Source organism: Struthio camelus, chromosome 7, assembly GCF_040807025.1.
Source record: "Struthio camelus isolate bStrCam1 chromosome 7, bStrCam1.hap1, whole genome shotgun sequence".
Taxonomy (NCBI): Eukaryota; Metazoa; Chordata; class Aves; order Struthioniformes; family Struthionidae; genus Struthio; species Struthio camelus.
Genome location: NC_090948.1, coordinates 36,645,090 through 36,658,161, shown reverse-complemented (window position 1 = coordinate 36,658,161; position 13,072 = coordinate 36,645,090). Strand labels below are relative to the sequence as shown.

At 44.7% G+C, this 13,072-nt stretch overlaps 1 protein-coding gene across 9 annotated transcripts in view; it reads right to left on the bottom strand.

Annotated features, from left to right (window-relative positions):
- Positions 1 to 13,072, bottom strand: part of ARID5B (AT-rich interaction domain 5B) — a 109,411-nt gene that overhangs the window by 635 nt on the left and 95,704 nt on the right. For 6 of the 9 annotated variants that reach the window (XM_068950812.1, XM_068950808.1, XM_068950809.1 and 3 more), the window contains 2 exons: positions 9,997 to 10,195; positions 1,794 to 6,109 (listed from right to left, as the gene is read on the bottom strand). In XM_068950812.1, coding sequence (XP_068806913.1) covers positions 3,959 to 6,109; positions 9,997 to 10,195 — 2,350 coding nt within the window. In that variant the 3' untranslated portion in view covers positions 1,794 to 3,958. Of the gene's footprint in view, positions 1 to 90; positions 6,110 to 9,996; positions 10,196 to 13,072 lie in introns of those variants that run through there. The other 3 variants (XR_011142255.1, XM_068950806.1, XM_068950807.1) reach the window with 3 other exon arrangements.

Sequence of the window (13,072 nt, the reverse complement as noted above, 5' to 3'; positions counted from 1 at the left end):
CAATATAAGAGGGCTGAAAGGTCGGATGGGATAATATGTAATCCATTGCGATAAGCGCTGTTTACAGAATTATTAATCAAACACAAAAGGGAACAGATAGTAACATTTTTTATTAAATATTACAGTGGATCAAAAAGTACAAAATATCTTTTGCCTGCTATGTGATTGGGAAACTATTGGCACATAATACAGTATCAAAAGCATTAATAAGTACAATTTGGAAAACATACAAAAATTGAGTGTTTATAGTTGGCTCAGCTTTATTTCTGGTAGTGTTTAAACTAATGCAAAGGTTACTCAATAACCTTTTAAATGGGAAACTATATAATATTACTGGGCCATTTTTATATATACAAATCATCACCTTACAGAGCATAGAGGCTACATAACTTGAATCACAAGAAGTATACAATATTTACAACAAAAGAAAGTTAAAAAAGTATAAACAGCTAGTAGATTATGCTGCCATTATTAGAACATATTAAAACTATGGGGTTGGGGGAAGAGGGGACGAGGAGGAAGAGAACAAGTGAAATATCAACCACATTTACAGCAAACACCATAGTAAGTGCTCAAGGTAATAGTTTCAATGCTGCAGGCCTCATATCAGTGAAAGAATTCCCATTTCTCATTAAAATCATGACAATTGTAAAATTGGACCAGATGCGACCTAGTTGACCACTACAAAAAAAGTGATCATGGGAAAGAGCGAGTGAAGGGAACCGAACCGTGGTCTCTGAAGGCACGCTACGCAAAATAGTCCAGTGACCCCCCCGGAAACTGCGGTAGACATGTCAACACAGTAAGATACAGTACTTACGGACTCGTCCACCAATTCCGTATGCTGCAAAGTCAATTTTTTTTTAATTGTAACAAACTGCTTTCTATGCACCGATACACTGTGCAAACCTTTCATGTCAAACAACTAAATAACTAAGACGGACCTATTGCAAAATACAGCCTTTGTTCCAAGAGCCAGATTCCGCTCTTAACGCATTTCCTAAAGTCAAACTTAGCCTGTAACCAGAAGTTACATGCAAGCTGTTGTTGCTGGGCCTTTTTCTTTTAATCTCACAACCTTTAAAATCCCTAATGAATCCTGGACATAGTGCATTTGAATTGCAACAGTTCTTGGAACTGGTTCTTGGTAAATAGATTTATGACTCTATTGCCAATTAGATTCCACAGTTTCCTTTACAAACCTACCAATAACAATGGTTTGATTGCACAAAGAAAGGCTTGTGCAATTTCATTCAATAATAAGGCCCCTTGAACTCAAACAATGCAAACAAAGCCCCATTTAAGACATTAAAAAAAAAAAAAAAGAGTTTTTGGCCAATGGAGAATTCAATAGTCTTTTGAAACATTTCCAAGATTTGTGTTAAGAGTTTTTAAACAAATAATGCGCTGCTTCTGTTGGGGGTTTAAGCTACCATTTCTTTTTATTTGTCCTGATGTTTTGCCCAGTTTATTATGAGCTTCCTCAGCCAGAAACGGCCAGTCTCCTCGTGGAACAAGCAAAGAGCCTTCTTCCCCTCTCCTCTTCCCCCCTGCCCCCGCACTGTGTTAACATTGTTTTAAAAATGCTATGATCAAATTCCAACATGACGTCATCAAAAGCGAAATCGGACACCTCGTGTAAACAAATGCATAAATCCAGGACACACAATTTAGCCTAAACAAGAAAGAAAAGTGTTTTGATTTGCAAAAAAAAAAAAAAAAAAAAAGAGAGACAAGCTTGTATTTGTGTTTGCTGTAGATTTTTATATTCTCTCTCCTTCCGCCCCCCCGCCTCCCCCCCCCCCAAACCCCTGATTCTTACGTGATTCAGATCTAGTGCAACTTTACTAGAGATGTCCTCAACATTATGGCCTCTGCCCAGCTGAGCTTGCGATTTTGAGTCCTTTACGACTTGTGGAACAGCAGGATACTCTGCATTGGCACGTTCATGTTCTAAATTCTACTAGTCTGTTTACCGATCAATTAAATATAGTTTTACCACAGGAATATAGAGTATTTAATTGAAGAAGCTGGATCTTTAACAGTAGACGAGTATATTATTCTGGTTTCCACCTTTGGATATTAACTATGATACATTATATATTGTATTTGGCTTCATATCACGGGAAATTTTAATGACATGCCTAGCATGCAAAGTGTTTCTTAGTAGTTTCCATTTCTGTTTTTGTATTGATTATGCTGTCTTTGAACAGTAACTGAGATGGTTTGAATCACAACCAAATTCACATTGTAAAATGCCTCCAAGTCACACTTCTTTTTGTCAATGTCTATGCTTAGCTGCATGGTGGTGATGTCCTTCAAAGCGAACACACATCCACAGGGAAGCTCTTTCGTTACGAAAACCCAGTCCCTTCACTCCCGGGCTTTTACTCTTTGAAAGGACTCCCAGGACGAGGGCCTTAGTGCCCAGCGTGGGTGCACAAGGAGCATCCCAACAGGCTACAAGTTCCTTTTTTAGCCCCGTGGGGCTGCAATTCCAGGGGCGCTCTGCTGACCGACACCAGCGGAGACGCGCGGCCACGGACGGGACGCCGGCGGCGCTCTCGAGCCAGGAGGCCGGGCTGGCCGCGCGGCCACGGCGGATAACCCCGACCCAGCCACCGAGCCCCGGGCTCGCAAACCCTCTGGTTCAATTCCACATTGGCTCCTGTTCTAACTCCCGAAATTCTTGACATTCTCGCAAACCACAAATCCATTTTCTGCACTCCTCTGTTATTCAGCAGCTTGTGCCAGTGAGGTTTTGTTTCCTAAATCGTTTCTCTGGTACGCAGGAGGGTTTCACAGCCTAGGTAAGGTAAGTACAACTCTTGACAAGTTCACGGACCACAATACGGGAAAGCAAAGCTCGGCAGGAGGGAAAAAGCAGCGTATGAGCCATTGCAACAACACTAGGAGAACGGCAGGTGCTCAGCACCTTGCGGGATCGGACCATAGGAAAAGGAACTTTGTTTGCATCCTCGCACCATTATATTACCTACAGTATGTTTATATCCATTAAGATTCATCCATTAAGATTCAGTTGCTTCAGTTTGTAAACAGTAAATGTTACCACAAAAACAAAACAAAAACGCTGCTCAAAAGTATAAAGGAACTGGAAGAATTACAAACACATTAAAAAAAAAAATTAGGACAGCCACAGCCTTTAAAAAAAGTTGCAGATAAAATGATACTGTTTAATTTAAAAAAAAAAACAAAAACAAAAAAACAAACATAAAGAGCACAGAATATACTGGACAAACAAAACTATATAAATTATTGTGACCAAATGTGACACTGGTAGTTTACGAAGTGGATATGTACAGTCAAATTAAACAGTGTTTACCCTTCTGTTCTAATAGTGTTAAAATGAAAAAAATCTATTGCCGTTTTTATTATACATTGCATTGATTGAATCTTTAAAAGTCAGGAAAAGTTACCCCAAAAAGCACATCTAATGATTGTATGGATTCACGGCCCTCTTCTCCTTTTCAGGTTCATCTCGAGTCCTGGACTCATTTGAAACAACGCAACGCCTCTGATCCTCGGCTCAATGAAAACTGAACGCAACCATCACCTCTGATTTCAGTGAGCTCAGGACTGGACCTGCATTTCCATGGCTCCCTTTGAACTTTTGCTCTCACCATATACAAGTCCTTTCAGAAAACACATATGCAAAAGGCAATGATTTCTTTCTTTCTTTTTTCTTTTTCTTTTTTTTTTTCTTTTTTTGCAGGGGGCAGGAGAAGGGGAGAAGGGGCTGATGTGGGAGCCAGAATTAAAGCAGCAGTCCTGTCTGGATCCAACTCGGAAGCGTTCCGCTGCACAGGGTAAGACTGCATCCTGGTTAACAAAAATACAGATTGCTAATTCTGCAAGACATCATCACAGGGGAAGGAATGTCACTAACTTAACATTACTTTGTTTTCCTCAGACTTTTTTTTTGTGTGAGTGAAGGAATTTACAGTTTTGTGCTGGGATGTACAGAGGACAGCTGGGAAGGTGGAAATGCAGCTTGAGGGTTTATAGCAGCTAAAGGATAAATGCTGTTATGCAAAAGGTCACCATATGAACTTCCTACAGGTGTTGCTGCAGCTAAGTGTCTGTACAGTTGCTGCGAATTTGCAGGGGACGTAAGGAATTGTCTCTGCACCATGAAGGAATGAAGAGCCAAAGGTTGCATTAGTGGGGAAAGCACGGTCTGATTTTTCAAGTACTGTAAAGGATGAGAATACCCGGGTGGGAGGCGATTGTTCAACCCTGCACATAGCGTTCCTGGATACAGGCCTGTGAAGATAGGGGCTGAAAGGGGAAATTTGTGGCTTTCCAACATGCTGCCAGAATGTAGGCCATGCACGGATTTGCTGCCTTCCCCCTCCGGATCGGGAACCTTTTCTTTCGCCGGGGTCTCCTTTGGTACGTGCAGAGGAGAGACAGCTCGGATTTTTTTTTCAGAAATGACCTTGTCCAAATCCTCTAGGCTCCTTTTCAAAGGCCGGGCGGCCCCGATGGTTTGAGGGCTCGTCCTGCGGCCGATGATAGGATGCACCATCCCCTCCATCTTCCTCAGATTCTCGAGTCTCTGGGCCTGCTGTTTCCCAGACCTGTGGAGCAGCTCGCTGTGTTTTTTAGGGGCCGTCATGGCCATGGGAGACACACGGCAAGCTTTGGGGTTGCAGTCTAGGCTCATGGCCTGGCTGCTCGCAGCCGGGAACTGGGAGATGCTTTTGCCTTCTTGCTGAGCCATGGATGAATGAGGGAGGCCGGAGCCTGGAGCCTTTGCAGTCTGTTTGTGTACGCTCTTTGGAAGACTCAAATCTGTTGGCTGATCATCTGAAGAGGCCTCCACTGCCGCCTTTTTTTCTTGCTGATGCAAAGATGGGTGATAACTTAAATTCAGTTTTTCTTGGTGTTTGTGTTGAGTAAAAGTAGAAATATTTTCCGACTCTCTGAACATGTCCCGAGGGAGGTACTTTGATGCCTGTTCGTTATTAAGGTGGTGTTCTGTGTGCCTGTAAAGGCTGTGCAGATGAGGTGATGAATAAAAATCTGCCAAGAAAGTGGGCACATGGGAGTGCTGCAGTGCCCTTTTCTCACTCATTTTATCTTTGCAGTCCTGGATATCTGTCTTCGGTACGTACGACTCGGCAAGAGAACTGAGGTGATGTTTTGAAAAATCACAGCGCTGATGATCCGGTTTACTTAGCGTGTCATGCTTAAAAATGTCATTAATCGATTTCCTTTCTTCCTTGGTTTTAAAACTCTGTACGTGTTGTATGACTGATGGCCTATTAATTGCTACAGGATCCGAATTAAGGGTGTGGGGACCTTGTGATATGCTTGAGGACAGTTCATCTCTGCTGTTTAGTTTCTTTTTGCTAATCAAAGGCGGAGGAGAGCCATACGGATAGCTACAAGACAAGGTGGCCCCACTGACCTGTGAGAGCAGTTTTTTCTTTGCCAGGGGTGACATGATGCCTGGATTGCCCTTCGAGTAGAGGAGCGGGGTGTAACCAAAAGTGGAATCATCATTCATGGAACCGGGCAGCTCCTTCTCCTTGAACATGTCGAAGTTCTGGACCACCAGCACTTTGGGTGTTTGCTTCAGTGCGTTGTGGATATCTTCGTTTCCCAACTGATCCACTTTGACTGTGCAGTTTGCAATGTAATCGGCCATCTCTGGCAATTTGTCATCTTCCATGTCGCTTTGAGCGGGCAGCTGGACCGGGAAAGCCGTGAAGGGCATTTCTGGAGGGTCACTTTCTAGGCTGTCAGTAAAAGCTTTGTGTAATCTTTGTTCTGGCTTTGTGTCTTCCAGGGCATCTGCCGAGGGGTGCAACCGCTTGGTGATGCTGGCATCCAGCATGGTCTCCTCCTCTAAGGGCATCGATATACTTGAGAAAGAGGACGAGTGCTGGACTTCCTCCTTGGCCTTCTCACCATTTGAGCTGCTTTCTGTCAAGTCTGTCTTTTCAAGAGGTAGTGGCCAAGCTGCCTCTGCTGAAAGAGATGGGGGCCCTTGCATGGGTTGTTTCATCTCTCCTGCTGTAGGATGTTCAGGGAAATTTTTCTGGTCTACTGATTCTTGATCCTTCTCTTGTTCTGATGAAACCTAATAAAATGATTCAATAGACAGTAATAAGAATGCTGTGCGTGCTGGCAGACTGTTCATAAAATCATACACAGTACACTGTTTGCTACTTTGAGCGATGTACTTGTCAATCCCCTTGTTGGAATGTGAAAGCTCTAATACCAGGTATCAGCGTCAAACAAAGAAATGTACCTCCTGGAAATATTAAGAATTACAGCATCCCTGCTGGGTGTTGCAATAAGGCGTTTCAAAAGAGTACGTTTGTAACCTGACTAGAGGCGTTGCTGGCTTGACCAGATCGCTGAACGCTGAGCTTACACTCTTTACAATTAATTAGGCCAATGCAGAAGAGCGTATTTCATAACGTAATCAGTAAGGCTATAGAAATTTCTCTCCAACTTCACCAATAAAAATTACAAACCAATCCTAATGTTTTTTTCTTGTATAACGCCAAAAAGACAGCGCCTCCAACTTGGCTATCTTAAAATTCAGTGATCACAGAAGAGATCATTCACACCCGGTTCTGCATTAAAGTGTGAAAATGATAGAAATGGAATAGTGGGAATCCCTATTGCAGACAGCAAATCAGTGCCACAGCTTAACTGGGACACACATTTTTTTATTAACGGATTAAAATGAAGTTGTCAACATTCAGTAAGTGTGTGTGCACGCCATTACAAACATAGCTTTTATCTGTTATCGTCAATGGGGCTGCAGCTCTTTCTGCTCCCCCATTAATAAAGCTCGTGCGCACAATTCGCGCTATTCATCCCATTATGTAGCCGGCTGAACTGCGACCCGCAGAGGTCATTAGAGCGTCCCATCTGCGATCCAGCTGACTGACGGCCCTTTTCAGAACCGCTGTCGTTCTCCTCTGACATGTCGTGGTTGAAGACAGTCATAAAACAGCAGCATTGTGTGAGCCCTTTATTATTATTGTTTTCTTTCTCTCTTAGTTGTAAAGATAAGATGCATCAAGAAAGTTATTATCTAAATGCTGCTTTATGGTCTATCATCGATTGGAATGAGGGACAAGAAAAGGACCTAACGCCTCTAACCATTTTAGAGATGTATTTCTTCACAGCTGCTTTTAAATATTCTTGTGTGTGTTTGGTTGGCCTATTAGCTACAGTGTCTGTTAGTCATTGTAACTCTTTCTTTTTAAACTAATAGCTGCCTTTTTCAGTCCAAATACCATCATTAGGTCCTTTACAAAGTACTATCACCAGTCTCTTGAGCTTATAAAATTACAGGAAAATACCAGACAGATGAGCAAAGCAAGGAGGAAAAAAAGGAGGAGAAATCATATTTAATAACTGTACATTCTGCTCTTTGTCTCTGTTAAGTAACATTTTGATGGAAGTTTTAGCTATTGTGAGGAAATGTGCTGTCTAAGGCTAATAGCATTTTGCCTCGTACCTTGTTACACTGACAATGTCATTGTGATGGCAGGAAAACAGTGATGAGCGCAAAAAGCAAATGCGGCCCTAATAAAGTTATATTCTCTCCTTACATACTTGTCATTGTGCATGAGGCGAGCGTGCAACCGGGAGGACTGCACCCTTGCAGCTCGAGTACGCTTTTTCAGAGAGCAGCCATGGCCAGCTCCTAGGCCACAGAGCGGCTTGGTGGTGGCCATGTCTCCATCTACAGACGTAGCTATGGAGGTTCCCTATGAGCAGCAGCTGCCACCGCTGTCCCAGGACGAGGACGCACCCAAGCGGGATGCCTATGACAAAACCTGGCAGGGGACCGGCTGCCAAAGAGTGTGCCAGGTCTGAGGGACACGCGACCTTCTGCCTTGCTCCAGGCAGGCTCGGATTTCACGACGGGACTGGGCGTCTCTGTTTTCCCAGCCACCGGAAAGGTCACAGCCTGGACACGGAGCCTGTCCCACGGCATGGCACCAGCGAGCTCGCGCCCAGCCCTGCGGGCCCCTTTGCCGCCCAGGCTCCAGGTACCCACCCGCCCCTACCGTGACCCGCATCAGGCTGACGTCCTTAATTGCCCACCCTGATCACACAGGGGCAGGACGCTGCCCTTCATCCCAGTCAGAGAGGACAGATTAATTCGGCTGTAAAAGGTACCATCCTACAATAGGAAACTGCTACGATTGTACATTTTTATTGTCTCTTCCAGGCGCCTTACATTTCCGATAAGCACAGCTTAGGAACTCTTCCTGCAAATCACACACAAAAATAACTGCAGTTTAAGCAGCAGGAAGTTTGAGATAGGGAACAACAAAAGCGAGGAAATTCAAAGTTAAGGCTGACGCTCCATCGCTGACTTGTTATGTTGTGCCGAGCTGTGGCAGGACCGATAGCATGTAACGTATCTTGCTGATCCAAGGCCCCACAATAAATAACCAGGCACAAAGGAATGACAGGGGAACGGAGCACAAGCCTTAACTTCGCATTTCCCTGCTGTGGGCAATTTGCGTTGCAACCTTCCAGTGACTTAAGTAGGTCTGTGTGCACTCTCCTCTCTATGTATTTTTAATCAGAAGCAGAGGGGTTCTGCCCCCAACAGGGTTCCCTGCTTTAAAATTATAGTGTGAGAGAAAACAAAAAAACCCCGGCCCTCTCTGTGAAGTGCCCTTACATTGGATATTAGAGGTGCTGTTGATCAAGGCAACTCAAAACACAAATTCTGGTTCGGACAGGAGATGAGACTTGCCATCGTAAGCAAGACTTAAAGAGGGAGCGGGACACAAAAATGAAATTTTTCCGTTCTTGAAACTGAGCAGGCAAAGTCTCAGATGCAGCCGTGTTTACTGGCTCCGTGATTTTTTAAACAGCGAGGAGGAGGACTGTTGCAAGCTGAGTCAATACCGATTTCTAAACTGGTTTAGAAACAGGCAAGTCTTATGTACCTGCCAGACAGCAACGAAGTCAAGGGAGCAGCCCTCGTCTGCCGGGCACGTCACGTGGCTTTTGGCATTCCTTAAATACTTACTTTCACTGCAACGCCTCGAAGGCTGCTGCGATCTGGCAGGCTGAGAGGGGAAAAGCAACATCTCGTGCACGGGGCTGTGCGTGAGGAGCTTCAGGGACTCATTCGCACCCGGGTGCAAGTGGGGCACAGGAGAGAGCGGGTAGGACGCACACAAAAAAGTGCTTGAGGCACACCAGAGCAAAATCCCCTTTGATTTTGCATCACTTAGCAAACCCTTTATTTGCAGACAAATATGAATTTTACTCATCTATCTTATCATGGGCTGTGAACATTAAATCTGTTGCACGCGGCCGGTCCTACGACGGCCCTGAACGAGGCCCTGCGTGGGAACCGGCTGGCAGGAGAGGGACCTCTCCCAGCGGGAAATCACCTGTGGCAAGAGAGAGGGAGCAGTGAGGGCCAGCAAGGCGGCTGCCTAAAAACCAGCCTTTCAGCCCAAAGAGAAATTGCGCGTAACGCGATAAAAATCCTGGCGTTTGACAGGCATGTGCACACCTCTGCAAGCACGGAAAGGCTGATCCAGAGGTTGCCATTACAAAAATCAGCTGTATCCAACAGTCACCGCAGTATTATCAGCAGTATTAGAGGTTCCCGCACCCTATACTTAGATTAGGAAATAACTGTGGTGCTTGTGTGGTTTCCTTTTGGCAGCTGCTGATCTTTTAGCGGTGACCGCTGTATAACACAATGAGGAGAAACGATCCTTGTTACGTCCAGGGCTTGGTTTTCTGCCATCGCTTCCACGCAATACCCAGCTAACCGGTGGCTGTTTGCAGCCCGGCAAAATCCCAACACTGACGGTACCGCAACGACTGGATTTCCGCTGCTCAGCCAAGGGAAAGGCCAGGTGCTCAGAATTCACCAGTTTAAATTATACGTTTTATCACTGGATTTCAAGTGATTAAAGCTGTACATTTTTAATTGAAAAGTTAAAAAGCAGGAAAGCAACCAACCTCAGATGCATCCTGGGGTTTCTGCACGTTATCTTTTTCCTTCTTGCTCTTTTGGTTTTCATTTTTGACGCGTTTTGTTCCAGACACTTTTGTTTTCGCTTCACCCTCCTGGGAACTGTTATCCTGTTTTCGAGGTTTCACTGGAGGCAGTGGCTTATCTTCCTCTCCTTTAATAAATCTTTCATACGGCAGGATTAATCTAGGGGATTAAGGAACAAATAATTGATCAAGTTTTACCATTCTAGCAAAGAACAAAATGTATCTACGACGAGCAGTTTACTTAATAAATCTATTTTCTTCCGCGGCATAAAAGCAACCCTGTAAACTCGGCATCCACAAATCCAACTACGATAAATCAACTTATTTGGCAAGATTATCACGTGGTGTAAATCCAGTGGAGCTGCCGTTGGTGTAAATCAGGTGTCAGCGACGCTGCAGCGGTTTATGTGGCTACATCGGCTCGTTCCAGTTGAGGACACGAGCCACCCCGATTCAGACCGGTTAAAAAAAAATTACCTCCGTTTTTTTTTTTATTATTTTTTCCTGCCTGCCCTTAAATGCACGCAGCCAACCCCAGGAAAGCACCTATCAAGCAGCTTCGTAATTCCCAGGCCGGTGGTTCCCCTAAGTGCAAGACGCACACGCACGCGCGCGGCAGCGAGACCCTCGGCGGCGGACAAGCGTGGCGAGGTGCCCGGTGCCCGCGCCGGCTCCCCGCCTTTGGAAAAGCGCTTTTGCTTTCCTCGGAGAGAGCTGGAGCCGTCCGTGCAGGGACGGAGACGGGAAGGACGGCGTGGCAAGCGAGGGAGGAAGAGAGATAAATAAAAGAAGGAATTTTTATCCGGGGCACTTAGCCCTCCACAAAGTGTGCGAAACCGCTCTAAAAAAGAACAAACAAGCAAGAAAAAAATCCTCCCCCCCCCCACCTCCAAAAGCAGCGAACAGTTTTGAGTTTTAATCTATCTGCTTCCTCTTTGCAATTCTTGATCTGAAAGGAAAAATAACTGATGTAATTAAAAGGGATGGATTGCATTACAATCCCGGTTTCAACTTCAGTGATTAAAGTTTTTATAATGCATTTGGTATGATTAATGACTCACTGTGGGATTAATACAAGGCTCAGGCTTTAAAAATATGAACTTTAATACAGCAAACATAATTTGTTTAAAAAAAAAAGACAAGTTGACTCTATGAAGAAAATGTACTCTGCTTATAAACAACATAAATCTGTTCAAATACCAGGAATCCTTAATTATCTTTAATCTAAGACTCCAAGGCAGAAATCTCTTTGGTTCAGATATTCGTTTGTTATCCTCGAATCAGCTTCGAAGCATGCAATTCCGATTTACATACTTAGATGTTCAAACACAGTTTGGGCTTAAGAGAGCAGAAATTAGATTGCTCGCGATCGTAATATTTTACATTTTAATAAAATGCAACATAAATTATGTTAAAATATAAACCTAATTTATGCTACATTGGAAACAAAATTCATTAACTGAGCATGCTCTGACATGGTATGTGCAAAGAGGCGTGAATAATACTTTGGAGCGCGGAGTTTGGCAGGGCTCCAGTAATGAAGCTAAGGGGAGCCCACAGGGAATATTCATCTTCAGATCCCATTACAAACTGAGTTTAAACATGTTACAGCTGCTAAAACTGGAAACTGCTCCCTCTATGCAAACTTAGCAAAATAACGCGCAGTTGCCAAATACCTGCTTCCCACTGTAATATTACAGTTAATGTTTACATAATAAAAAGCATAACTAAGCAGAATAAGGGGGGGGGGGGAGGACAATCTTGTTCATACTTGAGGGCTGCCGAGCGCCAGCCGCCAAGCGCGAACACGGGTGAAAACCCCGGCGCCCGCGCGGGGCCGAGCGCTTCGCCCGCCGCCGGGGGGGGGGGGAGGCCGGGGGGGGGGTCGCGCCGGGCGAGGGCCACGCGTGCGGAGCCGCTGAAACCACTTCTAGTTGGGAAAAACATAAAAGGAAAGAAAATGAAAGAAAAAGCCCCCCAAGCCCTCCCCACGGCGGTTTACGGAACCGTTTCCCCCTCCCTTTCGTTTTAAACGGGGGCCAACGGGGCTGCTGCCCCCCCCAGCCCGCTGCAAAGGCGGTTTTTAGGGCTCTTGGCTGAAAGGCGGTTTTTAGGGCTCTTGGCCGAAAGGAGGCGGAGGCCGCGGCCCGTCGCGGCCCCGGGTGGACGCTGCCGCCGGTGACGGGTCTCAGGGCGGCATGTTGCTCCAGTCACCCCGTCGCGGTACGGCGGGGTGGGGGGGCGCAATAAAGGTAATAAAGGTGAAGATAATGTTCCCCAAAATAAAGAAAGAAAGAAAGAAAGAAAATTAGGAACGGGAGGCCGCCAGCAGCGGAGGCCCTGGAGGCTGTCGCGCTTCGGGAGCCGAGCCGCGTCCCGGCCTACGGGATATTTACTTGCAGCGGCCGGGAGAAGAGCGAATAAAAGGGTCTTTATCACGATCAAGATGCCAATAGTAAGATTAATAAAATGCATTATTTATAAGGCAATTAGCATAAACAGAATATGTAAGCACCAGTGTATTAAAAAAATCTTTCCACAGGCAGCAGATTTTTAGCAGCGTGAGTTTTTTTTTTTCTTTGTCGTCTTCTTCTCCTGGAATAATACAAGAATAACATTTTCCAGCCAAGAGCAGAAACAGTAGGGGAGTCTCTGCTATCACAGAGCTTCTTATTAAATCCAGTCACTGTGAAAAGCGAGCCCTTTTTTTATTTTCTAAATAAAGACAACTTAAAATCAATACAAGTTAGATTAACAAATCAGTACTGTACTAATCCTGATTTATTACAATCGCCAATATTAAGTTTAATCACGTATAAACTGCTAGTCTAAAAAAGACTGTGCTTTACTAAGTCCCGAATTAAATAATGGAGGAGAGTGTACTGAGTTTTTAGATCTGCATCATCTGATATTATGAAAAATTCAATGTACTTCTCTGCAGCAGATGTCAGAGGTCAGCAACTCTATTACAGTAATGTAAGTAAGCTGGCTTTCTGCCAACCTTTTTTTAAAAAACACTGAAGCAGATAATTTTATA